At 43.5% G+C, this 26201-nt stretch overlaps 1 protein-coding gene and 1 non-coding gene across 4 annotated transcripts in view; both read right to left on the reverse strand.

Annotated features, from left to right (window-relative positions):
* Window positions 1-362: 362 nt before the first annotated feature.
* Window positions 363-26201, reverse strand: part of EXPH5 (exophilin 5) — a 96283-nt gene continuing 70444 nt past the window's right edge. For all 3 annotated transcript variants that reach the window (XM_004709049.2, XM_045297752.1, XM_045297753.1), the window contains 3 exons: window positions 22514-22562; window positions 14102-14237; window positions 363-10606 (listed from right to left, as the gene is read on the reverse strand). In XM_004709049.2, coding sequence (XP_004709106.1) covers window positions 5325-10606; window positions 14102-14237; window positions 22514-22562 — 5467 coding nt within the window. In that variant the 3' untranslated portion in view covers window positions 363-5324. The remainder of the gene's footprint in view (window positions 10607-14101; window positions 14238-22513; window positions 22563-26201) is intronic.
* On the reverse strand, window positions 16187-16312 carry LOC115872280. The gene has a single exon (XR_004047782.1). It is a non-coding gene; the product is annotated as a small nucleolar RNA SNORA54 (small nucleolar RNA).

Raw genomic sequence — 26201 nt, forward strand, 5'->3', positions numbered from 1 at the left:
GAAAGAAGAGAGAAGTAGGCTACTCTTTTTTAATGATCTCACCGATAATCAGCAGAAAGATTTATTTGAATATTTTTGCCATTAAAAAAAATAATCCCTGAAACTTGCACCGAAAACAAAACAGAAAACAAACCCACTGCCAGCAAGTCAATTCCAACTCATCGCAACCCTATCCAGGGTTGAGACTGAGAGCGAGACTGTAAATCTATACCAGAGCAGATAACTTCATTTTTCTCCAGAGGAGAGGCTGGTGAGTTTGAACCGTTGACTTCGCGGTTAGCAGTGGAACGCTGATCTACGTGCCACGAGATTTCCTTGGATTTAAAATAATAATTTGAGGTTGGGAATAAAAAACAAAGCAGTAGATCATTGAAATCATTTATTTCAATGCAGGCATTGTTTTACATTTGGACCTTGTAACACATCCCATACCTAGAGAACAGGTGTGAAGACAACTACATACGTGGATTTTTTTGGACAAAGTTTTAACAAAAGTACATAAGGCTGAATTGTTTCTGAAGTACAGAACTTCCAGTCGCAAAGTGCCACTAAGAGGCAATACATCCACAAAGGTGCTTAGACAATAAAATATTTGCATATTTACTCTGTAAATTTAAATGGGATATGCTGACATATTATTACTAGTATTAGCAATACACTTTTAGCAACAAGATCTCTTTAACCCTCTGGCATATGAGAATTTTCCAATTTAATTCCCATCAGCACCGTGACCAAAGTGGGCTTTCTTCCACCATGTCCAGTATAGGCACATATTTATCTTATACACAAAATAGCTTTATCAACAAACACTTATTTGTAGTGGTTGGAGTTTTATTAACACTGGTGTATTTACAATGTAAGGGTAATTATTTTAAAGGGCATCCCTAAAAAAATATTCTCATGAGATAGATTTTTGTAGTGTGAAAGTTATGGTTATAGAAGCCCGTCATTTAACAAGTTGATCTTACAAAGTACTAATTAGTCGTCATCTCTCATGAGTTACTTTATGTAAATATGTATTTTAATAATGATTATATCTTTTAGAAAACAAGTTATAACTATAAAAAGGATGATAAATTACCATAGCTCTAACAAAAAAGAACATTAAGAAAGCAGCAATATATGTTAAAATACATAGAAATCTGCTATATACTTCTTGAACGAAGTGCTTTATTAAAATACAATAGTATAGAAGGTGCGATTTTCTTAAATTTTCTCTTTTCTTGGTTCTCCAACTGGACAAGCAAGAAAACATTACAAATGGTCCAAGTGAGCATTAGCCATCAATTCCTTTTGAAGTTAGATTTCAATGGAAAGACTCTGGGCCCCAAAGTAGTTATTCAACTTTACCTTAACTCCCTGAACTGCTGACATAGCCCAAGCTCACTGAATACGTACACTAACTTCATTTCACTATTTCGCTGGAGTATCATGTAATGAAATAGCACTTGTAAACGGATCTCTAAACACCAAGCGTCGAAATATTAAAATGCTAACTCTGAATAGCTTAACACTAGATAGAAAACATCGGTCCTGGTTTATGAAAATTTATTTAAATAATCAATATAAATACAAAAAAAGAGGGTAGGGTGGAATTTACAAACATACAGAAAGAATGAAACACAATTTATTCTTTGCTACATAAATTTACATAGAAAAGTTAGAATAGTTTATTTTAAAATCTATTATCAGTCTCTTTCAACTTAACTTTGGTCAGAGCCTGAAGTTTTAGACAATGTACAGATTTAAGGAATAGCTTTAATGTTTGCTATTACACCTTTATTCATTTTGAGTTTCATGGGAATACTGAAAACTAACCCTGGCAGTTTGCTTCTAGGCAAGGCAATGATTAGTGCTTTCTTCCATGCCTATCAGTTCTAGGTCTCTCTATGTCTCCATCACCAACACCTATCATTATCCTTAATTTAAATGGATGACACAGACGAGGTGAGACACATGAAAAACCAAATTAGGTCAGAAAAGAAATATAAACAACAAAACGAAATTTTTTCATGCTGCCTCTCACAGTACTGAGATCTGGGATGGGAGGCTTTATAAAGTTCTAGCAAATTACCCTTATCACCATCTATGTGTCTATATCTGAACTAGACGAGAAATCACCAACAGTTCTATATGACAACTACTGAATAAAGTAAGTCACATGGTTATTTAGTCTAATTATTGCAAAAATCATGACCAGCCCTTAAGAGTTTTAACTTAGGATTTCCCAAATATGTGATAGATAATCACTGGCCAACACACATTTTGGTGCCTGAAAAGTTAGACTTGTTTCTGGGACCTACTGATTCCAAAAATGGCAGCAGTGTGTTCCCTATCAGCCCTAGTTTTTGAGAGACAGAGCGTAATCCATATGCCACTCTTTACTCACCCATAAAAGATCAGGGTATTTTCGTGTGTTAGCTAGACTGGGCTAGAGGAAGTTCACGTTGGCTTAATTTAGTGTTGTACTGAACATTTAGGTCAAGTGGTACTTCCCATGGCATCCTTTGACCCACAGATAGATTTGGACGGTGTAAATCAGGTGAACTTGGGATTTTCCCGAAGTATCAATCACTTTGCCTTTATTAGGAATGAACTGAAGAGCAGGCAGTTCTTCAGCTATTTTAAAAGGAGGCCAGAAGTAAGAGTTCCTGTACAGCAAATACAGAGTCCTGATGGGTTATGTGTCTGACTGCTAACCACAAGCTCAGCCATTTGAGAAAGATGAGGCTTTCTGCTCCCATGAAGATTTACCGTCTCAGAAACCCAAAGCAGAAGTTCCACTCTGTCCTACAAAGTCACAATGAGTAATAATCTACTGACTGGGAGTGAGTTTGGTACAATAAAGAAGAGATTGCAATGCTCTGAAACTCAAAAGGTGGCTGTCCAAGTCCAAACTCCTTTATTAAAATTACCACGTTCCAACCTTGTTGTAAGATGGCACAACTTCACCTACACACAGAAACTCTCAAGAGCTAGAATTTTTCTTATAAAGAAGCTTGGAGTCAACCTCCCCTCTGAAAGAATTATCCAGTGACTTTTATATATCAAAATGTGTTCTGAAATGTTAGCTGCATAATCTGAAAAAATTTAGATCTTTAAAATATTTATAAAAAATTGCTTTGAAGTCTCATCTTTTTGACACTCTCCCACTTATTTCATTGCCCTTTCTTCTCAAGCTGTGTTCTGACTTGTGGTATCCAACTTGTGGTCTGTATATATGGGACAGCCTCCCAAACGAAAAAGAAAAGCCCGCTGACATCTTACAGATTTTAACTCATAGTGACCCTATAGGAGAAGACCATGCCTTTGGGTTTCCAAATCGTTAAATCTTTTAAAGGCTTCAGAGTGACTGCTGGGTTCAAATCGCTGGCCTTAAGATGGGCAGCCCAATGGGTCCACATACAGCTTCCTGTGGAAGTCCCTTAATACCTAACTCTTAAAAAAAATACCTTTTTTTTCTCATAATGTGTGGCTCTGAATTATTCTCATATTTAAAACTAGGATAAATTAACAAATCAGTATAACTTAATAGCCGATCATATAATGGACTGCTGTATCTGAGACACTCACTAGAGCTGAGGTGGTCTAGCCGATGCCATTTTCTGAATCGGCACCCCACATAACCCAGGAACAAGCCTAAAAACGAAGCCAGCAAGAAACATGTGTTGCTGTTATTAGGCTATGTAATGCTTTGAAGCAGCCGGTTTACCCCAGGGGATCAGACTTGATTTGGCTGCATGTTAGCAACTTGGCCATGGTTCCCACTTGAGTTTACTTGTGACTAAAAAGTTCCACCTGTAACGAAACATCGTATCCTACAAAGAGCGAGGGAAATGGCCGTTGTGTGGTGCTGCATCAATTCCATGTCTCTCCTCTTGGGCAGCTGGCATGTGCTGATATGGTAGATCGTTTGGTTCCCAGCCAATGCTTGCCTACTGTGCCACTAGGGTTTCTGGGGAAATGGGCAAAAATTTGCAGCAGAAAACGTCTGCAAGAATCCTGGTGGCCTAGTTCAGCAGTTCAAAACTACCAAGGGCTCTGTTGGAAAAAGATGAGGCTTTCTATTCCCACTCTGTCTTGTCGGGTCACTAGGAGGCAGAACGGACTTGATGGCAGGGAGTTGGATGTGTGGGAGAAAGCTCAGCCTCGTGAAGAGCTATTTACTTATCCTCACCCCTCAGTTATACAGGCTCTGTGAGCAAGAATTCTGCGATTCAGCCACCATCTATCTGCAAACTCAGTTGGACGGCTGTCTTTGGCTTGATTAAAATCCAGCCCTTGTCAATTTAGTCAATCCCTACACTCAGAGGAATTCCTAGGAATATAAATGTTCTGTTGGCTAGCTAGGGATTTAGCTTTTCACCGAAACATATGCCTCCCTAACTCCACCAAGACTATAACAGGATGTCCTTAATAAAGTTCCCTGATCTTTGTTTGAAAAAAGAAGAAAAGTCTCTAAACTTCCTAAAGACAGATGAGTCAAACAGGATGATAATAATATTTACTCCATAATAATGGATGGTCCTTGCATTTTATTTCACGTCACGAGCAGAGAGTGTACACAGGAAGAGGCAAGACAGAGTTTTGTGCCGTGTAATTAAAAACTTCTATATGTGCCCTGGATATTGGAGTCACAAATCACAGTGAAAAGTATAAAAATGTCAGAGGAAAAACATCAAACCCAAAGCCCAAATTGGACTTCATGAGCGGTTTTGTTGGAGGGACATAAAGGCAGGACAAGGATATAGACCAATCCCCATCACTGTCGACGCAGAGCCACCCTGGGCAATGTTTCCCAGAGTGGGCGAGATCACCCCAGGGAGCGGGGGTTCTGGGATGAACCAGGGTGCTGCAAAGGCAGAGAGTGGACGCTTTACCCTGGATTGTGGACTATAGGACATAAGATTTTAATTGCCAGGGGGACAGTGAATAGTTTTTTTTGAAAAGGGGGCAGTCGGCCAAATAAGTCTGGGAAAGTCTAAATCTCTGTGGGAGCAGACGGGCTCATTTTTCCTGTGGAGGGGCTGGTGGGTTTGACGCTGGCTGTGTGGGTAGCAGCCAAGTCTAACCCTACAACGCCCCCAGGGAAGTCTAATGTAACAGGAAGCAGGAAACAGCCAGGAAATTCTCAAAAGAGCATCCGTTGTGCTAGAATTCAAGATTGTGGAGGGGAAAAAGGAAATTGGGTTGCTTCTGAGCAGGCATGGCCCAGACAAGATTTTTTTGTATTTCCCATGAATGTACACAATCTGACTTTTTAATCACAAGATTTTGATGAAAAGGTTATTCATTTTAATGAAAATACAAAAACCAAGACAACCTCACAGCTCTGATTCTTTGTCATTTTCATCCAGGTAGTATTCGTCATCTGTGGTTGTATCTGAGTCCCAATCGGAGTCTGCTGGGTCCTCCTCATAGATGTTAAGTGGTTCCATTGGCGACAAGCCATCTTTTGACCTCTGACCGCTAGGAGAATTTGAGCTTAATGACTCTGATGGGTTGGGAGAGTTAATGATATCATTTTTCAGGAAACCAGGGTTCTTAAGAAAACTCGGTTTCCATAATCTCCCTTGTGTGAGTGACCTCTTGACATTCTCCAAGAAAGCCAATTGTTGTTCTTTTCCAAAAATCCCATAATCAATAGGTCTGGATATAGACGTTGCCGACTTGGGACCTGCTTTTGTCCTGTCGCCGTACAAAGTCCAGCTTTCGTTTTCCTCACAAGATGGGAGTTCAGAGAAAGATTTGAACCTTCGATTGTACCTGTCGTTGACTGAGAATTCGTTGCCCAGGCTCAGTCGACTCAGGGCATCCTCCACAGAAGTGCTTTCAGAAAAATGGCGCTCCCTGGCTTTTGGAGAACGACTTTTGCGTAGCTTATCACCGTGCACACTGATGTTCTTCAAACTTTTTGAACGATAGAGGTGGGGCTCGGATTCCCACTCTGGGGGTGAACTGCTCCTTTCTTGCTGCTGACAGTTGGTCTGTGCAGTGCTTCCTGGAGGAGAATTGTGTGCAGGCTCCAAAGGACACGGAGGCCTCAGTCTCCTCTCACGCCCAGAGGAGCCTGCTTCCCTGAAGCTGATGACTGGGGGCTGGACCAGAGTTCCTGACTCTCTTTCCAAAGGCTGAGCTACTGTCCTATCAATAGAGTTCTCGTTTGAGGGGGGAGCCTCTGAGCTGTCCTTAAACACATTCCAATGTGCAATGGTGCTGGTAGGCTTCTGATCACTGAAGGGGGTGGCAGGTTTTTGGTTGGATGGTGCAGTGAGCTGGAGAGGGCTCTCAAATTCCTCCACATGCCCTCCACCATTCCTTGACCTTCTACCTTCATCTGTGGACTCTGCACACAGAATGGGCTCAGGGGACAGTGGGTTGTTCTCTGGTGCATTGGCAGCCAAGCCTCCAACACTAGAACTGCCCCCACTTTTGTTGAAAATGGTAGCTACATGCCTTCTGGAGCTGCAGTCTTTAGCTGAGAACTTACTGCTTGCTTTGGACATGGCGGCCACCTTGTGTTTCACGGAAGACCTGTTTTTCCCTTTTCCTAAGTCATCCCAACTGGTTTCCCTTCCATCACGCTTCCCAGGTTGTGAAGGTGGATCCCGTGCCAATCTTGGCATTTCATCCTTGGCCTTGCTGAACTCCGTCATGTCTAGCTCCAGATTGCTCTGAGGTATTTCTTTGGGTTCAGCGTGCAAACGGTCTACCTGTGGCTCACCTGCATAAGGCTCGTCATCAAACTGTAGTTTATACAAAGCCAGAGTAACCGCAGAGACTTGGTTTTCTGTGTCAGAAAGGGCACGATCAGACATTTGTTGGCAATCTGTGAACACCGTTCCTCTGCGGTCACTAGCCTGCAAGCCATGGGAGCTGTCGTCTACAGCTCTGCCTGTGCCTTCTTCCTGAAGTCGTTTGCCACGCCTGGTAGCTGCCACAGCTTCACCAGTGCCACTCCTCACAGTCTGAGAATGTTCAACACCATCTTCTGAAGGGGCCGGGAGACCAGAGCGTCCACCATTCCCTGATGTCATGCATCCTTGACAATTTTCCGATTTTCCTTTGGTACCATTTTCCCCCTGAAGCTTTGATGGAGTAGGCAGGGTTTCTCTTTGCAATTTTCTCCCTTTCTTTTTCCTGCTTCGTGAATCACGTCCGGGTGGTTTAGCACCGCTGTCTGGGGAAATGCCTCTCGATTTCGAGTCTCCGTTAGGAAGAGAAGCCTCTTCAGAGGCTGCGTCCTGTACAGTGCGCCCGGAGGCCGCACTACTGGGCGCCCGGGCCGCAGCCTGCTGCTCTCCGATGTGAGGGAGCCCGGGGCTGTTCCCCCGCATCTTGTCATCCTCCCGGGGTGCTGTGCCCGCGGGCCCTTGAGTGGAGTCATCGCGTTTGCCATTCTGTGAAGCATCCGGGCCTGGTGCAGTGTCCGCTGCGGGCGATTCTGGCGACGGAGTGGCATTTTGTGTGGACTTCTGAAGGAGGCGACAGAACGTCTTGCTGGGTTTCCGTGGTAGCGTGTAATAGATTGAAACCACCTCAAGACATCGGACATTGTCCTCGTCACCAGAGACAGAGAACATGCTTGTCGTCTTATACCGACGCAAAGCTGTCCCACGCGCCTCCTCGCCGGACATCTCCGAGGAAGGAGGTAAAGGCTCTTCGTTGGACAGGGGTACGATTTGAGCAGCCTTCTCAGCCCATGCTGGTGCGTTTGCTTTGGGGGGGTGGCTTTTATTCTCAGCGGAGGAGTCACTTGCCAGAACGCTCCTGCTTCCCTCCCCGGGCCTCGGCGACACAGCAGCCGCATCCGTACCTGAGACTGAACACGTGTCCCTGCCGTCCTTTCCGGCGGAAGCGTGCGTCTCCCCTGCAGGGCATGACACTGTCCTGTGGACCAGGAAAGGAAGGGGCCCTTTCCTCACCGGCGCAGACCCCATGCTTTTCCTAGTGGCTGTCTCCTGGGGGGCTGCAGGTGTCCCTGAAGCCAGGTTCGAAGCGACTTGGGGACATTCGCTTTCTGAGTCAGGAGGACTGGGAATTACCTGGTCCGGTGCCTGCTTCCCGACTGGGTCTTCCACATGAGTTTTGCCTCGGAACGGCGGGGGCCCATTCCTAAACGAAAGAGCCATTGCCTTGCTCTCTGACTTCCTCCGAGGGAAGAGAAAGCTGGGTGATTTTCTGGGTAAGGTGCAGTAGATCATGGGAGCGTCGGAAGACTTGTAATCACCCTGATTCATCTCACGGAGGTCACTGCTGTCATTTGTGGGTGTTGATCGACTTTCTGGGTTGCTGAAGTTTTCAGTGCGGCGTCTTCTTTTTCCTCGCTCCTTTCCATCCCCGAGAGGTTGGTGTGAGTGCGGCGTGGCAGCATCCACCACGTCATGGCAGATCGGCGCTCTAGCATCACCATTCTTTGGGCTCTCTGCAGGGCTCAGGGCAAACCTGTGGCTTTGGTTCTCACCCACGCCGTTTTCCTCTTCCCTGTCTTCCAGAGATGGACCATTTCCTGGAGGGCTTCTCCTTGAGAACCCTGGGGTAGCACACGTCCCCACCGCACCCAGGGAAGAACTGTTCAGTGGTGAGGCCTCCTGGCTGCCTGACACACTCCGGCTGGCAGCATCGGTGCATGGTGCTCCCTCGGTCCCTAACATAACAGACTCTGCTAGAGACTGCGGATTTGGATTATCACTGCTCCAGAGGTTATTTTGAATAATGCTTGGAGTAGCTTCATCGTGTACGGTGAATTCCTGGGGACAGCCATGATTTGGGCTATGAGACCATGGTGATATTCTGCACGTCTGCAGAAAAGGAGGCGACGTTGCCGAACCGAGTTTGTGAGTCCCAGAAAACCCCTTTTCTTGGTTAAGCTCGCTGGCGTTCTCTCTGTGTGGTATGTATATTTTGGAGTCATCTTTCCAGGGAAGGATTCTGGGTGACCTCTCAGAACTTACCATGGTAGATGCATTAAAAACCAACCCATCATTCTCAGCGGAAGGCTGGGAGAGTGGCCTGTGAACATCGGGGGAGGGGTCAGGACTCACTGTTTGTGAAATAGGGCATGGTGTTTCTCCTGCTGTGTTCGTCTGGTCCATGTTGTCTCGTTGTTGGTCCTTCTCTGAAATAGAGTCATTGAGGCCCTTCTCATTATTCTCTTCCATGACCAAGATATTTGGCTGGCTATCAGCAAGAGGTGGGGAATCAATGGAGTCACTATTGGACATGCCGACTCTGCCAGGGCTTCTTCCAGGCAAACAGACAGGCTCGCAGGGAATAATTTCCTGCAGAGTGGCTGTGGGATTTTGAAAACTGGAAGTGTGGGATGTCCCTCTGTCATCGGGCATCTGGGGGAAGGACGTTGTAAATGAGGATGGTCCAGGCTGGGCAATTTCAAATACGTAAGCGCCTTTATTCAGATGTCCTTCTCTAGGCGAACTGCTCTGGTGACATTCCAACCCGTCAGATTTGGGAGGGCAGCTTGGAGCAGTCACAGGGCAAACATTTGGAGTGCTGAACGGAGGCGCCAGCTGGTTCCCATTGCCTTGCGACACCTCCATGCTCTCCGGGGTGCATGTCTGCAAATCCCACTGCGGGGGACACGGTTCCTGGGCCCTGGAATTATTTGGCCCATAACCGGGAGAAAACGATCCCCAGTGCTGAGAAGGGACACCGTGGCCATAAGCAGCTGCTACGTGAGCTGTCTCAGTGGAGATCATTTCAAAGTCGCTGGAGGAAGAACTGAAGTGTTTCCTGTTTCGATAAAAGTCAGACCAGGAAGAAGGATCTTCCTGCTGGCCCCAAAAAGGCCTTTGTCCAAATCTCTGTGCTCTGTTTCGTCCAAAGATATTGCTAAAGAAAGACCTAGCAAATGGGTTATCCTGAGGATAGAAGGGCATATTCTCTGAGTTCTCAAATGGGTCAGGATCCATTGCACTATCTACAGCGGCATGTACACTAACATTCTGGTAAGCCCCCTGTGCCTGGTAAAATTCATATCTCCTGGTCTCCTGGAAACACCTGGGGTAGGTATCCTGGGCAGCAGGGTCAACTTCCATAGGTAATGGGGCGTTCAAGAACGCATCCTGGTTCTGGCCATCTCTGACGGAATCTGATCTATTCCATATGATGGAGGATAAGGGAGTTCTCTTTGGACTCTGCTGGTGGCTCCGTGGTATAAACGCATTCCTGTTCTGCGTGGCGGCTGGGAAATGTGAGCTCCGTGCTGTGAAATGCCGTGTGGCTGGTGAGGCTGACCGCTGCTGCCTGCTGTCAAAACACAGAGAAGAACTGCCGAAAGCATTCTTCTGAACATGATCTTCTTCTAAGACCCTGGGCTCCTTTGTCCTGTACATATCATAGATTGTTCTTGTGCGAGGAGAAAAGGTCTTAAAACCTTCCCTAGGTGCTCCTGGTCTTAGGATGTCGTAGATAGACATACTGGAAGTTTCATTGTAGCGATTGTGTCTTCCTGTGACGTTACCGGGTCTGCTCCCACTGGGGGGAAAACGACTGAACTGTGCTCTGGAGTCATAGTTGAAGGGCGTTCGGGGATTCACTGAGCTTGAAGATTGCTCCTGAGCCAGTTTTCTGTCCAAGTCGTCTAAAACTAAAAGGAGCATATGAGTTAGTTTTTCTTTTATTTGTCTAAGATTGTTATACTCTAATGATGATTTGAATTGTGAAGGGTCTCCTTCAGGAAATACTCTCACCTATCATTTTACTTATATCATACTATTGCGAATGTGAATGCATTAATTTTGGTTACCTTTGTAACACAGTTTGATTCTAACAAGACTGGGATGGGAGTTGCTTGTGGTAGTAAAGCTCATACTTCTTTAAACAAAATAAAGTTTTACTAAAGTATTAAGGACTTCATGCCTAATTTTCTGAAAATAAATCTAAATCTTGATTTCTTTTAGTGTCTCTAAAGTATACTAAGTTTTTGCAAGACTTGGGACTAGTAATAAAAGGGCATTAACCATACAGATTTCAGTACTGACTGTAATATTGGATGACTATGAATATGAATAACTGTGCAACCACCAGTGTTATGAAGCCGAGCCTCACTGTTCCTTTCAGGTTATCAGGCATCGTAATACTTTTACCTGTGTCTACTGCATGGGGTAGTCACAGAAATGAGTCTATGAATACAGTGTGGCTTCACAGTTATATTGTTCAAAAGAAAAACATGTAATTCCAACAGTAATGCTAAAGGCTTAACACTGAATGCATAAATACAATTTGAATAATACATAGAAGTTTGATACATCAGTGCATGATATACTAATAACCCAAACCAAACCCACTGCCATACAATTGATTCTGATTCACAGCCACCCAACGTAGGGTTTCATAGACTGCAAATCTTTACAGAAGCAGACAGCCTCCTCTTTCTCCCACTACATAGCTAGTGGGTTTGATATGCAAATACAGAGTATTTTTCCTGACAAAAATTAAGATCCGTTGATACCCTCTTAAGTTAGCACTTTTTTTGTGTCACACACTTAATATATGCATTTGTTAAATGCTTACCCAGGCTGCAGGGTTGGTAGTAATATCATTCTAATTTTGAATGAAGAAATCAAGGCACAAAGAGATTTAATATGATGCCCATGTGATGCAGCTAGTGGACCCAGGCAGTCATCTCCCGAGGCCAGGCCCTCAAGCCCCGTGCAGGGCAACTTCTGTGCCATAAAAGCTTGTCTTTCACTTCATGCTTTTGGTAGAGCTAAAAGCATGATTTTGCGACTTGCTTAGGTGCCTGTGAGGTTGTGAAGCTTCTGTGGTTAATCAATGCTCATCTTTCTCTCAATCGCCACATCAGAGACTAATACAGCCAGATTCTTTGTCTACTGAAGAGTTACCGTCTCTGAAACCCACAGGGGCAGTTCTACCCTGTTCTATAGGGTCTCTATGATTTGGCATCAACTCGATAGCAATGAGGCTTTTTTAGCTTTTAAAATGCCAGAGAACATTTGTAAGGCTTATCCCTTTCTAAGTGTGTGTAAACAGGATATACTTGTACCAGGCCCATCATATTAAGGTAGGTTTGACGAGGTCTTTGGAATCTGTTCTGGACTTCTCAGTTGGTGCTATTCAACCTGCACACTCACAGAGCTCAGCTTGAGCACCACGGATTTGTAACTCAGGCGTGCGAAGGATTTGTGACTATGGACTCCTTCAGGAAATGTTTTCATTAAAACATGATTTTACATCAGTTATTATAATAACTAATTATGTACATTCCCAAATTAAACAACCAAACAGTAAAGGACAAGGGAAAAAGAAAATCTAACAATGTCATGCGTCAAAATTGTTCTTTTATTTAATGATGACAGTACTTCTTTGAACTCTGTTCTGCCCCCTCAAGCTATTTGTGGCTATATTTTTCCTTTTTTCTTTAAAAAAAGCTTTTATTACAAGAACAATACACACACATAATAGAAAATAAAGGGAAGTATAACAATATAGGTAAAAGCACCCAGAATCTTACCCAGATGTAACCACTGTTAGCCTCCGCACAGCTGGGTATTAAACAGTTCAAGATCACTTAGCGTCCAGAATCAACAATTCTCTTTACTGACTATCTCTGGGGCCAGACAGATTCCTGTTCTGTTTCTCGTTGGGATTTTTAGGGAGTTCAGGTCATATTTCCCCCCGTCCATTCACAGGACCCTCCTCTTCGAGCAAAACCTATGTTTTAGAATAGAGCATTTTCCTCTGGGCATCTTTAACTGACCATCCTGCTGAATGCCTCTCATTAACCAGCCACCTGTCCCTGCGACAGGGTCCAGGTGATGGCATTGCTCTGCCAAAAGGAATTAGGTCCTCACGTTGAAGCTTGTGAAGGCTTTAGAGTTATCTTTTCAACGGGCCAGGCTTGATTTGACACGTGAAGGCCGATGGTGCTTCCATAATAAGAAAACACATGCGCGTGTGGTACTTTTGTAATTTGTTTCGTAATGAGCCAGACAGGATTGCTCCTAGGGTTTCAGTTCATACATGCATGGTTTATTAAAAGCAAAACATGTTTACACTTGCCTCTGTGATTAGTAGATGGCTGGAGACAAGTTCTCTCAGTAACCGGGTGCCTTCAGAATGAAAAAATCTAATCAAAAGAGCGGCTTCTGAGGGGAGCTGCTGGCCAGTGAAATTCCAGGCAGAGAGGTCAGCTCAGAAGGCTGTGGGGACTAGTTTGAAAGTCACAGGGGTAATTTGGATGGATTTTCTAGAAGGACGTAGGATGACCACAGGGGCTTAATAGGAAGAAGTTTTCAGGAAATTTAAATCTGCTTTGGTGAGAAAAAAGCGGACGCTTTTCTTTCCAGCGTGACCGTGCACGTGCTCATTATCCGGGGCTAGCCAGATGACGAGAATTTCCTGGGAAACCCTGAATTTCATGGGGAAGCCCTAGTCCATCTACTCTACAGCCCTGACCTTGCCCTTCTCTTTGCTGCTAACACTCAAAGACCATGGAAAAGGAACGCAATTTGAGTCCTTTGAGGATGCCACTGCCTGCCATTTTGATGTGATACAAATCAAACAGGGCAGGATTAATCAGGGAAGGGCTAGAATGGAGAAAATGTTGTCTTCAGATGTTTATAGGCCAAGATAGAGGCTCTGTAGAGAAACAATAGTTTCATATCTTAATGTTTTTATCTAATAAAATGTTCTATCATTCTATAGCAACTTTCTGACTGACCCGTGTGTATTGTACAAGGTTAATTGGTTAATAAAATTAGACTCCATCATGTCTATTTAGGAGCAATAAAAGTCTATGAAGAATCATGAACTTTATAGATGTATTTCCAAAAGGTATATTGTCTTTTTCCCTGAGGATATATATTAAATAGTATTACTCAGTCATATGTTTGTCAGTCCTTGGTCAATGAATATTTGTTCAGATTAAATGTAATCATAAGGTTTTAAAACAGTGTGTTGGTAGCCTGTAACAACATCTTTAAATAAATTAAACAAAGGGGCTAGGAAAAGAAAATACTGGGCTTGATAGACTGTGAGCATTTTAATATAAACACAATAAAAATCATTTGGTTCTCATTACTACTGGGAGTCCCAAAGGCAATTTAAAGTATAGACTTACCACGAAAAAACTCATTCTCCAGCAGAGAAGCACCCAACGAAGGCATCCCCCTTCCCTCCCTCATGCCTGCTGGCTTGGGGGCAAATGCACCGTCGACTAGTTGATTTTCCAGGGGTATACTGTATATTTTTGCCGGCTAATTTTAAAATAGAAAACATAACATCAATTTTTCGCTCTTCTCCAACCAGAGTACTCACATACTCCCACAAAAAATGTCCCCAGCTTAAAAGTTTTCGTTTCAGGGCTGCGAATCAATGTTTCTAACATTTATTTCTCTATGATGTTTTGCCATTTTGAACATTTGCAAACTGATCATCAACTTTATTACATCTACATGAGATCTCTTTATCCTGAGTCTTTGGGCAAGACAGCTTTTCTCTGCCAACATTTCCTATGAATACACACAGCATTACACAAATTACCAAATTGACCTCTCTGGAGTTCGGAGTATCACCTGCCTGAGACCAGCGGCTGAGACTTTGGGTTTCCTGACACGGCGCCTGTTCTAGGAGCCCTGGTGGGAGAGTAGTCACTTGGGCTGCTAACCACAAGGTCAGCAGCTCTGCAGTTCAAAGCTACCAGACCCTTGCTGGAGAAAGATGAAGCTTTCTTCTCCCCTAAAAAGTTACATTCTCGGAAACCCACAGGGGCAGTTCTATCCTGCTTTACAGGGCCACTGCGAGTTAGAATGAACTTGATGGCAGTGAGTTTGTTAGTTTGTTTTTCAGTACTTATTCTACCAAGGCCCATTAGCTGGAGCTTGCAGTGGATCTTGCAACTTGTGGACTTGATGACGTCAGAAAAAAGATGTTTCTATCCACAGAGTTCATCTGGAATGGGAGCAATCCCTCCCTCCCCCACCAGTCATTAAAGAGACAAACCAAAAAACCCTCACTCCCATCTAGTCAATGCTGACTCATAGCTGTCTTTTGTGGTTATGGGAGTAGAAAGCCCAGTCTTCCTCCCACAGTGCTGCCAGTAGTTTTGAACTGCTGACTATGCAGATTGCAGCACAATGTGTAACTACACTGCCAAGGTTCGGAAATAACTCTAAAACACAGGCACCGAAAAGCGTAACTTAATTAAATTAAAAAACAAAAACCACATTGCTTGTTTTTGAAGATTTAGGAGAATAAGATGTTGTTAAAATAGTTTTGCTTTCTTTCTTTATTAGCACACGGTTATGTTGCTTTTGATTTCATCAAGTCCAGTCAGTGCCCTACTTTCAAACTTTAATTTGTCTTCATATCCTTGGGGGAATTATGCACTCCTACACCATTACTTTCTTTTGCCAAAACTCAATTTGCATTTTCTCTGTCAAACAGGCTCTGTGACTCTCGGGCTCCATAACTCATAGGGTTGTCCCTGAACAAGACTAGCAGCCACTTCCCAGTTCAGGCTCCTTATTTTCAGCTCTGTCTGCTACCCAGCCCTTGTCTTGTGAGCCTCTCTCCTTTTCCAAGTCTTCTCCTCCCTGCCATGTTCACCATCACACTTCAGAAGACCAAAGGTCGCCTCCCTGCACAGCTCCTCGCTGGACTGATTCTGAAGTCCCGGTTCTCTTAGTCTCTTACATGCCCCCAATCTAGTGTTTTACACCCTTACTCGTTCTCTTCCTCGAGGCTGATGGGATGTCTTTCTTCTTCCCTTTAACTTTCCTTGTTTGACTGTTGAAACGCCACTGGTGTGGCAGTTCAGTGACATTGATGACCTCCTTTGAGCTGAGCAGCCATTTTCACCCTGAGTTCTTCTTCCCCCATTAACATAAACCTCTCTGCCCCCTGCATTTCCTGTCTAATCTTTTGAGTTGCTCTTGTCCTTGGGTCCTTTGAAAGAGTAGCCTGCTCCAGGCAGTCATGTCTTACTAGCTGAGATGAACGAGTGCTTGGTTTTAAGAAGACTCCAGGGGATATTTTTGGCTTAGCATTTAACAAGGCAATAACTTCAGAGGTTCATCTAGCTTCCATGGCTCAAGACAGTCTACAGTCTTGGAGAATTTAAAAATCTATTCTGAATTTCCCCCCTTGGATTAGGAGTCTTCTCTAGGTTAGTTACTTCTTCTTTCTTTTTTTCTTTCCTACTTGTACTTGTCTCCCAAATATAAAATCAGATGGACAAGTTTGTCAATCTTGTATTAGTTTGGGAATTTCTGTAGCACTGAAATGGAACCCGTCAGCAGTACAGTCTGGTAACAGGTTACGAACAGTGCAGGTTAATTGCTTCTTATAAAATCCAAGCCCCAATTTCTTTGACTCGTGCTTTCAGTTCTATAAACAAGTCATAATTGAATACTCACAAAGAATATTTATAAGACAGAAAAGACCTCCAATGATAAATGTATTGATCGCTGGCTATAATTTAACTAAAATACGAAAATTTAAACTCAGAGTTTAGTGTCCATCAGGGGTAAAACAGAACCACAGTGAGATACCAGTAAAGGTAATAAAAACAATAGTCATTTAAGAAACCAGAGCAGCTCAAGTTAAATTCTTTTCACATAAAGTATAGCAAAGTGTTCAGCTTTGTGCCCAGCCTACCTGGCTGTCTCTTTCTAGGTACTCATAGCAATTATCATGCGCTACCGGAGGTTATCTACTTTCTCCCGATATGTAGTTTTGTTAGTGAGTTCAGAGTAACTACATCTGATTAAGAAATTACCAAGTCCCATTGTGTTAACCATTTTAACATGCAAACAAATAACTACTTTGGAAAGTACACGAACTGAGTAAGGGCTTACTTGTAGGAGGAGATGAATCTTTCTAAGCTTGGAAGGTTCACTCCCATGCAGAGACTCTCACTATAACTTCCTTTGGTTATATTTCAGCTGTAAGACCAAGTCTACTCATCAAACCTGTTAAGCATGTTTCCAGCAGTAAATTACATGGCTAACCTAGAGTACAGTTGTCTGCAGAGCAGTGATTATGAAGACGGTGCAGGCCCAGCAAGTGTGTTGTTCTGTTTACATAGAGTCCTTATGAGTCAGAACCAGCTTGATGGCACCAAGCCGCCACCACCACCAAACTGCTCTCTCACAGTGAATGGATGCGGGTCCAGTGGCTCTCCCTCTTCACCACCACCTGTTTGTCCCATTTTATTCTGATCATTGCATTCTGGTGGGGGCGGGGGCAGGCAGTATTTCATGATGCCGTTGAATTCTTAGGCATCGCTGGCATTGTACATTTTATGTCAAATTGAACTTTGTTTACATATTTCCACTTATACTTTCCCGCTAGGCAGCCTCCTTCCCCTTCCCTCTTTCCCCTCTCCCACCCCAGTTGCCTTCCACAAATTTCAGTTCCTGCTCTGTTCTAGGTACGGTGTGAGGCAACAGGGACTGAAAATAAGCTAATCAGGACCTTGGAAGCAGAGCAATCGCCAAATGACTAGGAATATATTCTACTTTCTACCTTGCATACTGAGCATGGCCTAGAGAGTACAAGAGCCTGATTAATATTGAGTTCTAAGGCTACACTTCCTACAATAAAAGGCCCCTCTTCTGAGATTTTTAAACACATTTTTGAATGTTCATTTAGTACTGAATACCTCATATTTGAATAAAATTGCTCATGATGTTAGTTTTGGTCCTGTTGTGAGGATTTTTTGTCTATTTTGCTTTGAGTTGTAATCCATACTGAAGGTTTTTTATCTTCATCAGTAAGTGCTTCAAGTCCTCTCTGCTGTCAGCAAGCCAAGTCTTGTCATTTCCATATAACGGGTTGTCCATGCGTCTTCCTCTGATCCCGATGCTGCACTCTTTTTCCTGTTGTCCAGATTCTTGGATTAGTTACACAGCACACAGACTGAGTAGGTGTGGTGACAGGATACAGTCTGGATGCTTTAAATATGCAGTATCCCTCTGTTCTCTTTGGATGGCTGTCTCGTGGTCGGTGCACTGGTTCTGTAGGAGTACAAGTAACTGTCCTGGAATTCACATCTTTCTCAATGTTATGTATGACTTGTTATGATCCACCCAGTCAAATGCCTTTGCCTAGTTAATGAAATGCGGTAAACATCTTTCTGGTTTCTCTCCTGTTAGCCAAGAGCTCTCTAACATCAACAATGCCCTCTCTCGATCTACGTCCTTTTCTGAATCTGACTCAAGAATTTCTATCCGTTCCATGTTGATGTCATGCGGTACTTGCTTTTAAACGATCTTCTGTAAAATGCAACTTACATGGGATCTTAATGGTACTGTTTGATAATTTCTGCATCTGTTGCATTACCCTTGTTTAAAATGGACACAAATAAGAGTTTCTTTGAGTTGGTCGGCCAGGTATTTGTTTTCCATATTTTCTGAACATAGACAAGTGAGCACTTTGAGCCCTGCACATCCATTTGATGGAATATGTCCACTATTACCCAACAATCCATAGAGTCTCATTTTTACCCAGGCCTTCAATGCAGCTTGGAGGCCTTCTTTCAATACCGCCTGTTCTTGATCATTTGGTTGAACACTGACCAATTCTTTTAGTACAGTAACTGCGAAATTCTTTCCATCTTCTTTTGATGCTTTTTGAATGGTTTAATATTTGGCCCATAGAATCCCTTAATATTATTATCAATAATTGAATTTTTATATTAAAAGATCATTTTATTGGGGCTCTTACAACTCTTATAACAATCCATACATCAATTGTATCGAGCATATTTGCACATATGTTGCCATCATTCCTTTCTAGACATTTACTTTCTATTGAGCCCTTGATATCATCTCCTATTTTTCCCCTCCCCCCAACCCCATCCAATAATTGAATTTTTTCTTCACAATTTGCAGTTTGAGAAATGTCGAGCATGTGCTTCCACCTTGGTTTTCTAACCCCAGATCCCTTTACTTGGTCTTCTGGAGCTTCCCTTCGAAATGTTCTCCTTAGGTCTAACTTTTCATTTATTAGAACATTAATGCCTGCAGACTAGACAAGTTGTGGGCTGTCATCAAGAACATCATACATGAAGAAAGAAATGGAGTATTAAAGACAAAGAAGGAAGGAAGGAAGGAAGGAAGGAAGGAAGGAAGGAAGGAAGGAAGGAAGGAAAGGCTAAAATGGAGATCAGAAGGGACAACTTGCTTTTGAGTACAGAGAAACTAAAGGGACCAGGAGAAATGATGGTGTAGCCCTGTTAACTTCACTTTATTGCTTGTTATGTTATTAATCTTGTGCATATCTTTTCCAGTTAGATGGTAAACTATCTAAATAGAATAACCTTGCCTTAATGCCACCATTACATGTGGTATAAGATTATAACTCATTATAATGTACCAAGAGGAAAAACTACATATGTGAGATTTCTAGTAAATAGTATTAAAAGAACTAAGACTCACCAAAAATTTACAATACTAGGATTCAGAAGCAGGACAGCATAGTTAAACACAGGTTCAACTCTTGGCTCCGTGTCTTAGTAGCTATATTACTTTGGATAAGTGACTGGTACTTAACTTCTTTCTGGACCTTCATTTCTTTCTTCGTAGATAAAAAGTATATTCACTTCATAAGGGTGTTGTGTGGATTATATTATGCATTAATGGTTGTAAAGCATCTTAGAATGGCGTCTGTACGGTAGTAAGCACCTGTTGTTAACTGCTACTGGGGATGTTTGATGCCTAATGAGTTGGAATCCTGTCCCGCAGGATTAGAACCTTCAAATGGTGGCTTTCAGATTCTCAGGAACATTCTCAAACCATACTTACAACAGGCTGAGCAAATGAGCCCCTTTATACAACTTCAATTCACTCTACCAATATTATCTGCAGTTTTGACATGACTAGACAAACAAACCTTCTATCATAGAGTAGCCTCAGGATATTCGAGAACTTCCTATGGCAGCCAAACCTGCTGAACAGCTGTCTGAGTTTGAGTCTAAGCTCACCGATGTTATCCACTGCCTTGATAAAGTCAACAGACTAATTTTTCAGGGTGGTTCCCTATTTGTTCTGTGTCTGCTTTCCCACAAAGCTCCTATCCACCAAATAACCTTGTGGAGTGAAACCATCTAAGTGTGTCCCAGACAGTCGGGACACACAGGTGACAAGTTCTGTCCATACTATCCCCGATGATAAGCCCAGTGTGGTAAGTCCCACACTGGAGGTGTGCTTCTGGGAGTATGGTCAACAGTGGGCCCAACCAACATTTGTTCAGAGATGAGGACTGGGCAAGTGACCAAGACCATGTGTTTTGCTTTTATTCTCAAAGTTGGTAATTACATTGACTTTGTATTACTCATTCATAAGGAAATGGTTCTCATTTGGCAATATCTGGAGACATTCTGGATTGCCACAAATAGGTAGGGGAGAGCTTTTGGTATCTGGTAATTTGAGATCAGGGATGCTGCTAAATATCCCTCATACCCAGGCTAACCCCACAACCCCAAAGGCTGAATAGGGGCCCTCTAAGAGCTACATCTACCATTTTATAACTTCTAGGAGTTTCCATTTCTTTTTTATATTTGTTACCAGTTTCAGGCACCATGGCTCTCAAGTGGTACAGGATAGTAGGCTCCAACTACTTCTCCAAAGGAAAGAGTGCGGAAGCATCTGGGAGCAAGGCTCTGACCTGCTTATAGAGCAAACACTTCATGTAGGGAGAATGTCATTCATTGCAAGGCAAGAGTCTGCCTATATGCAGACAGGGCTTCAAGGCAAAAGGCATTATTGACATTTGGCAGTGGGTTTATGGGGCCCTGAGTTTTCTAATCTTGGATCTTCCAATTAACGAATGTGATCTTGAGATGATCTTTTAAATTAACCTCAATTACTTTATCTTTAAAATGAGGACAATGACGCTATCTGCTTCATGGATTGTCTGTAAGGGTTAGATGAAATGATAGCAAATTCTTGATTAGAATGTAGCAGCTATTGGTGCTGGTGTCTTTATCGGGGCTTTAATGCATAAAAAAAAATGAAAGTGAAGAAAAATAAACCCACTGCATCAAAGTTGATTCCAACTCACAGGGACCCTATAGGACAGTGTAGAACTGCCCCTGTGGGTTTCCAAGCCTGCATATTTTTAGGGGAGCAGAAAACTTCATCTTTCTCCCACACAGCAGCTGATGAGTTTGAATGGCTGGACTTTCAAACAGTCAAAGAAAAGGCCAGTTTCTCCCACAGAGGCAGCTGGTGGCTTTAGACTTTGACCTTGCAGGTAGCAGCCAAGGGCTTTAACCACTGTGCTACCAGGCTCCCTCCAAACATATGTAAGAGTGACAAAAGAACTGTGACCCTGAGAGCAGTAACATCTCAGGAGGCTCACTTTTGTGAGCTGTGTTTAGGTTCTTCACCTAAAAAAAGACTCGTTACCAGACTGATGCTCAATGCTTTTTAGGAAAAAAAAAGAGAGAGAAAGGTAAGTCCTGGTTGGGAGCCTTGGTGGTGTAGTGGTTACGCAACGGGCTACAATCCACATGGGCAGCAGTTCAAACCTACCAGCAGCTCCATGGGAGAGAGACTGGGCTTTCTACTCCTATAAATAGTTACAGTCTCGGAAAACCACAGAGGGTCGCTATGGGTCAGCATTCACTCAACGGCAGCGAGAGTGTTTTGGTTTAAGTACTGGGAACTAAAACCCCAAAGCAGACTCACTGCCATTGAGTCAGTTCTGATTCAGAGCAACCCTGTAGGATAAAGTAGAGATGCCCTGTGGGTTTGCAAGACTGTAACTCTTCCGAAAGTAGGAAGCCTCATCTTTCTCCCATGGAGTGACTGGTGGTTTCAAACTGCTGACCTTACAGTTAGCAGCCCAACGTGTAACAACTATAAGGCTCCTCTGGTTATTGAAGCCAGGATCACGATAAATTGAAAATTTTCTTCTATTTCACTCTTAAGTCCCTTCCCAAACTCTCTACCTTATGGTTATTTTCAGCCACAGGAATCACACACGATGGCACAGGAAGATCAAGAGTCATGGCCGTGGCAAAGCAAGGAACAGAAAACGTACAGCTTTTCATGCTGCTATTGTATGAGCTCAATGATAAGTTGCAATGTAAGCCTTGGGTGGGAGGTCATCTTGCATTGTTCCCTCTCAGTCCAATGCTTCTTATCCATCAATGGCTTCGCCTTTGAATGCGTGTCATGGTGAGATCAAGAAAGGGTCCAAGACAGAACCACATTTGCTAGAAAACGTGGCAGCCACGGCCCCTCCCTTCTTCCTTTGGGACTGTATGGGAGTGACACGGGGCAAAATGTCAGAGACTAGTCATGGCGTGAGTAGAAGCACAATGGCCTTACATCTTCCTGGGAGAGCCTCCTGCTTCAGCATTTCAGCACCAGAGCCAGCTGGAAACCAAACACAACTGGAGAACTTTGGAGAAATCCAAGCTAGAAAAGTACATTGAAAACTGAGCCAAGGAGAGCCCTGTGGACATCAATAGCCTCCTAGGGAAGATATCCATTTTTGAACGTTCAGTTCTCTGGTTACTTACCCCAGCAGTTTCCCTCACAGACACAGGAGGTCCTGCAAGGCCATCATATCTGTGGAAAGAATTTGAAATAATATCTTTGAAGAAGGGACGACATTTTACCAGCAGGAAAATCAGTGGTGTCCTTACCATTATATCTTGATATCTTGAAACCATCTATTTTAAATGCTCTGTAAAAGGACATTTCTTGTTTAGTGAATTGCTGGAAAAAGAAAATTGCTCCCCATAATTGCTTAGAAGCAACGTTCTACATCTTTGTCACTCAGGTTAGCCAGAGAATGTCACAGCAGAAAAACATAACAAAAACAGTCCCTGTTGTCAGTGTTTAGCAGGAGTCAGGCACTACTCTCATGTTCTCTGGGTGCTGCTCATGTAAGTACTCCTAACCCTGAGGTGGGCCCTATTACTACTTCCATAGATAAGATGATGGCGGTGCAAAGAAGTTAGGGAACACTGCCCAAGGTACGCCCTTAGAGGCTGGGCCAGAAGTTGGCCACTAATAGTGTGAATCCAGTACCCTGCTTCTCAATCAGCATGGCACAGTGGCTGTTTTTGCAAAAGGAAAATACATGATCTGTTCCTGTGTATTGTTGTTTGATAGAGAGATTCAGTCAAGAATAGACTCAACCAATTCAGAAGGGGATTTTTGAAAACCCAAGCCTTTTAAAGGGCCTTCGGGTTATATGTTGTACTTATTTAGAAAGCATCTTGCAGGAAAACAATTCTGCTTTTACCATGCTGCTGTTTTCAGGTTCAATGAAAAGGTGAAAAACAAGACCCAGATCCAGAACGGAAATAGATTTTGGTCTTTTAAATCGACCATCATAGGTCCAGGATTGCTCTGCCTGTATGACGGCCCGAGTCCACAGACCACAACCTCGAGCTCTGCTCTGTATGAATCGTGTCCAAGTCAAGGGAATCAACAGTTAAACTAAACAGAACTCTGATTCGGATCAGTCTAAAGAGGCAAAGTGTAGCTGTCCTTCATTCAAACTCCTAACTGCTTCATGGGCCACAAAAGGTGAGCCTAAAACAATTATATACTGTTACTATCTCCCTATATGTCTAGAGTGCGGCTCCCATTTTACACAGAAATTGAATTAGGGCTCAGACATATTTTTATAGTACTCTAAAACACAAGGTCTATTAATGTCTAAAAGTCTTAAATCCCACTTTTAGCTTTATTTTTCCTTTATGGACACCATTAGTGAGGCTACATTTCTCCTACATGCTAGGTACCATATTGCATGGTTAGGAAGTGAGCAATATGATCAAGACAGGGGCCCTCAGGTTGATATTGAGTCAAGTGCCATTGATACCAGAGTAGAACTGTGCTCCATAGGCTTCACAGAGCTGCTTTTTCAGAAGTATATCACCAAGTCTTTCTTCCAAGATGCCACTCTCAAATCCATCTATATCTCTGCATTTCCCTGTCTTAAGGCATTTATTACTATAGTTCCTTACTTGTCCACTGTCTCTGAATTTTGCCCCAATCTAACTCATTCTCTGCACTTTTGGTAGATTAATCAGTATAACTGGAATAAGCCACTTTCCCTACGTAATATTTGAAGGACTCCCATTTCCCCACAGGTTAAAGTTCAAAATCTTTCCATTTTTAATGCCTCATATGAGCTCACCCTGCACAATTTTCAGCCTCATGTCTCACCTTCTTGTAGCCCCTCTGCCGTAATGAATATGCATCCCCTCTTAGACTATGCACACATTACAGCTTTGCTGAAACACTTTCCTGCCGCTTCTTGGCCTGGATATCAATCTCACCCTTGAAGAATCACTATAAATGTTATTTTCCCTGGAAGCTGGTCTAGGACACATGGTCCTCCTCCTGTGCTTCCAGGCAGGACAGAAAGGACTTTCTGATTTTAGCACTTCTCCCTATTTCTTGTAGGTGTCCTGACAACCCTAAAATCCTTAAAGCCAAGGATTGGGTCAGTTTGTTCCACTTTATTCTTAAGGCTTGGCCACAGAACGGCACAGGTAATTCCTCGGATGATTGGATTCACCCTTATCCTCATTACATTTGCTCTTCCTCTTAGATTCACCACCAACTCCTCCCTAGCTTCCCTCGTCGGAATGCAGAGTTCCCTTCTCCTTCTTCACCCACCACACACCATCACCCAGCTCTCATGATTCTATCTGTACGCTAATCTTGCACAAATCCACCCACCTTTGTTTAGTCTACCACCATCTCAATAGTAGGCAGCAATTTGGTGCTCCCTACAAGATGATAAGGTCCTCTAGGGGAGAGACCTGGCTTTATTTTCATGATTTCATCTCCAGCACTAAATGCAGTGTCGGAGGCAGACTAAGATTTAATCAAGGTTCGAAGAGTGAATGAAAGAGAGATGACCGCATGGGCTACTTTCACCCATGCCAGGCACTTTGGAGCCAGCCGAGTGCGGCTAGTAAAGAGCTCGGCTGCAACAGGGTCCAAGTCTGACTGGACAGTAAAATACCCTGGAGCGTTATCCCACCCCCTCCCACCACCAAAAGCAAAGAGCACCCCTGTGCCCGATTTCAGACCTGAATGAGAAACTCAAGTTTGGGGCCTGAAAATGTGGCATTAATTTTTAAATTGCTGATAAGATTCTAGTGATCGTGCAGATCACAACTAGGAACTCCTCGTTACAGAAACCCAAAGGCATTTCCCCTTTCTTGCTTTTCCTTACCTCTCCCCACCCACACCCGCTGCCACTGGGCTAGTGCCCATGCTCAGTGGCCCTCTAGCACAGGGTGGAACTGCTCCACAGGGCTTCAAGACCCCAATCTTCACAGCGCAGGCGGCCACAGCTTTCTCACACGGAGTAGCTGGTAGATTCAAACTGCCAACCGTTCAGTTCGTAGCAGAGTGCTTTAGACGCTGCACCACCAGGCATCCTCCTAATTCCCACCACAGCCCAATTATTTTGGGGATCACAGAAGGAACATTTCCAAAGGAGGATCTTGCTTACTCTGGCTTCTCCATCAATAACGGAGCCTCGGATGCCTTCCTGTTTAACACAAGCGTAGAAAACAAACTCTAAACCCACGGCAACCATGCCGATTCCAATTCATGAAAAGTGAAGACAAACTCACTGCCACAGAGTTGATTCCGAGTCATAGGACAGAACAGAACCGCCACTGTGGGTTTCTGAGACTGTAATTCTTTTTACGTTTCTATTTATTTTGGTAGCGCTTCACAGGAGTAGAAAGCCTCTTCTTTCTCTGTGGAGCAGCTGGTGGTTTCAAACAGCTGACCTCAGCAGCCCGACACATAACTCCCTACGCCACGGGAAATCCTTCCAACTCATAGTGACCCTTTGATAGGGTTTTTGAGACTGTGTATCTTACAGTCTCATCTTTCTCTCGTGGGGTGGCTGATGGATTTGAACTGCTGATCTTCTCTTTAGCAGAACAATGCCTAACCCACTGTACCCCAGGGTTCCTTCAGCGAAGCATAGGCACCTGCCATAAGTTGAATGGCAGGCCTCGGAGAAATGTCAGTGTCCTACTCTGTAGAACCCGTGAGCGCTACCTTATCTCGAGAAGGGTGTTTACAGTTGTAATTAAGTTACCAATCTTGAGATGCGGCTATAGATCATCCTGGATTATGCAATTGGGCCCCACGTGCAATGACAAGCGTCTTTTTCAGAGTGAGGCAGGGGGAACTTCCCCTCACAGAAGAGGAGGCAGT

This window comes from Echinops telfairi, unplaced genomic scaffold (genome assembly GCF_000313985.2).
Source record: "Echinops telfairi isolate 266 unplaced genomic scaffold, ASM31398v2 ScPeMD7_7421;HRSCAF=8459, whole genome shotgun sequence".
Lineage (NCBI taxonomy): Eukaryota > Metazoa > Chordata > Mammalia > Afrosoricida > Tenrecidae > Echinops > Echinops telfairi.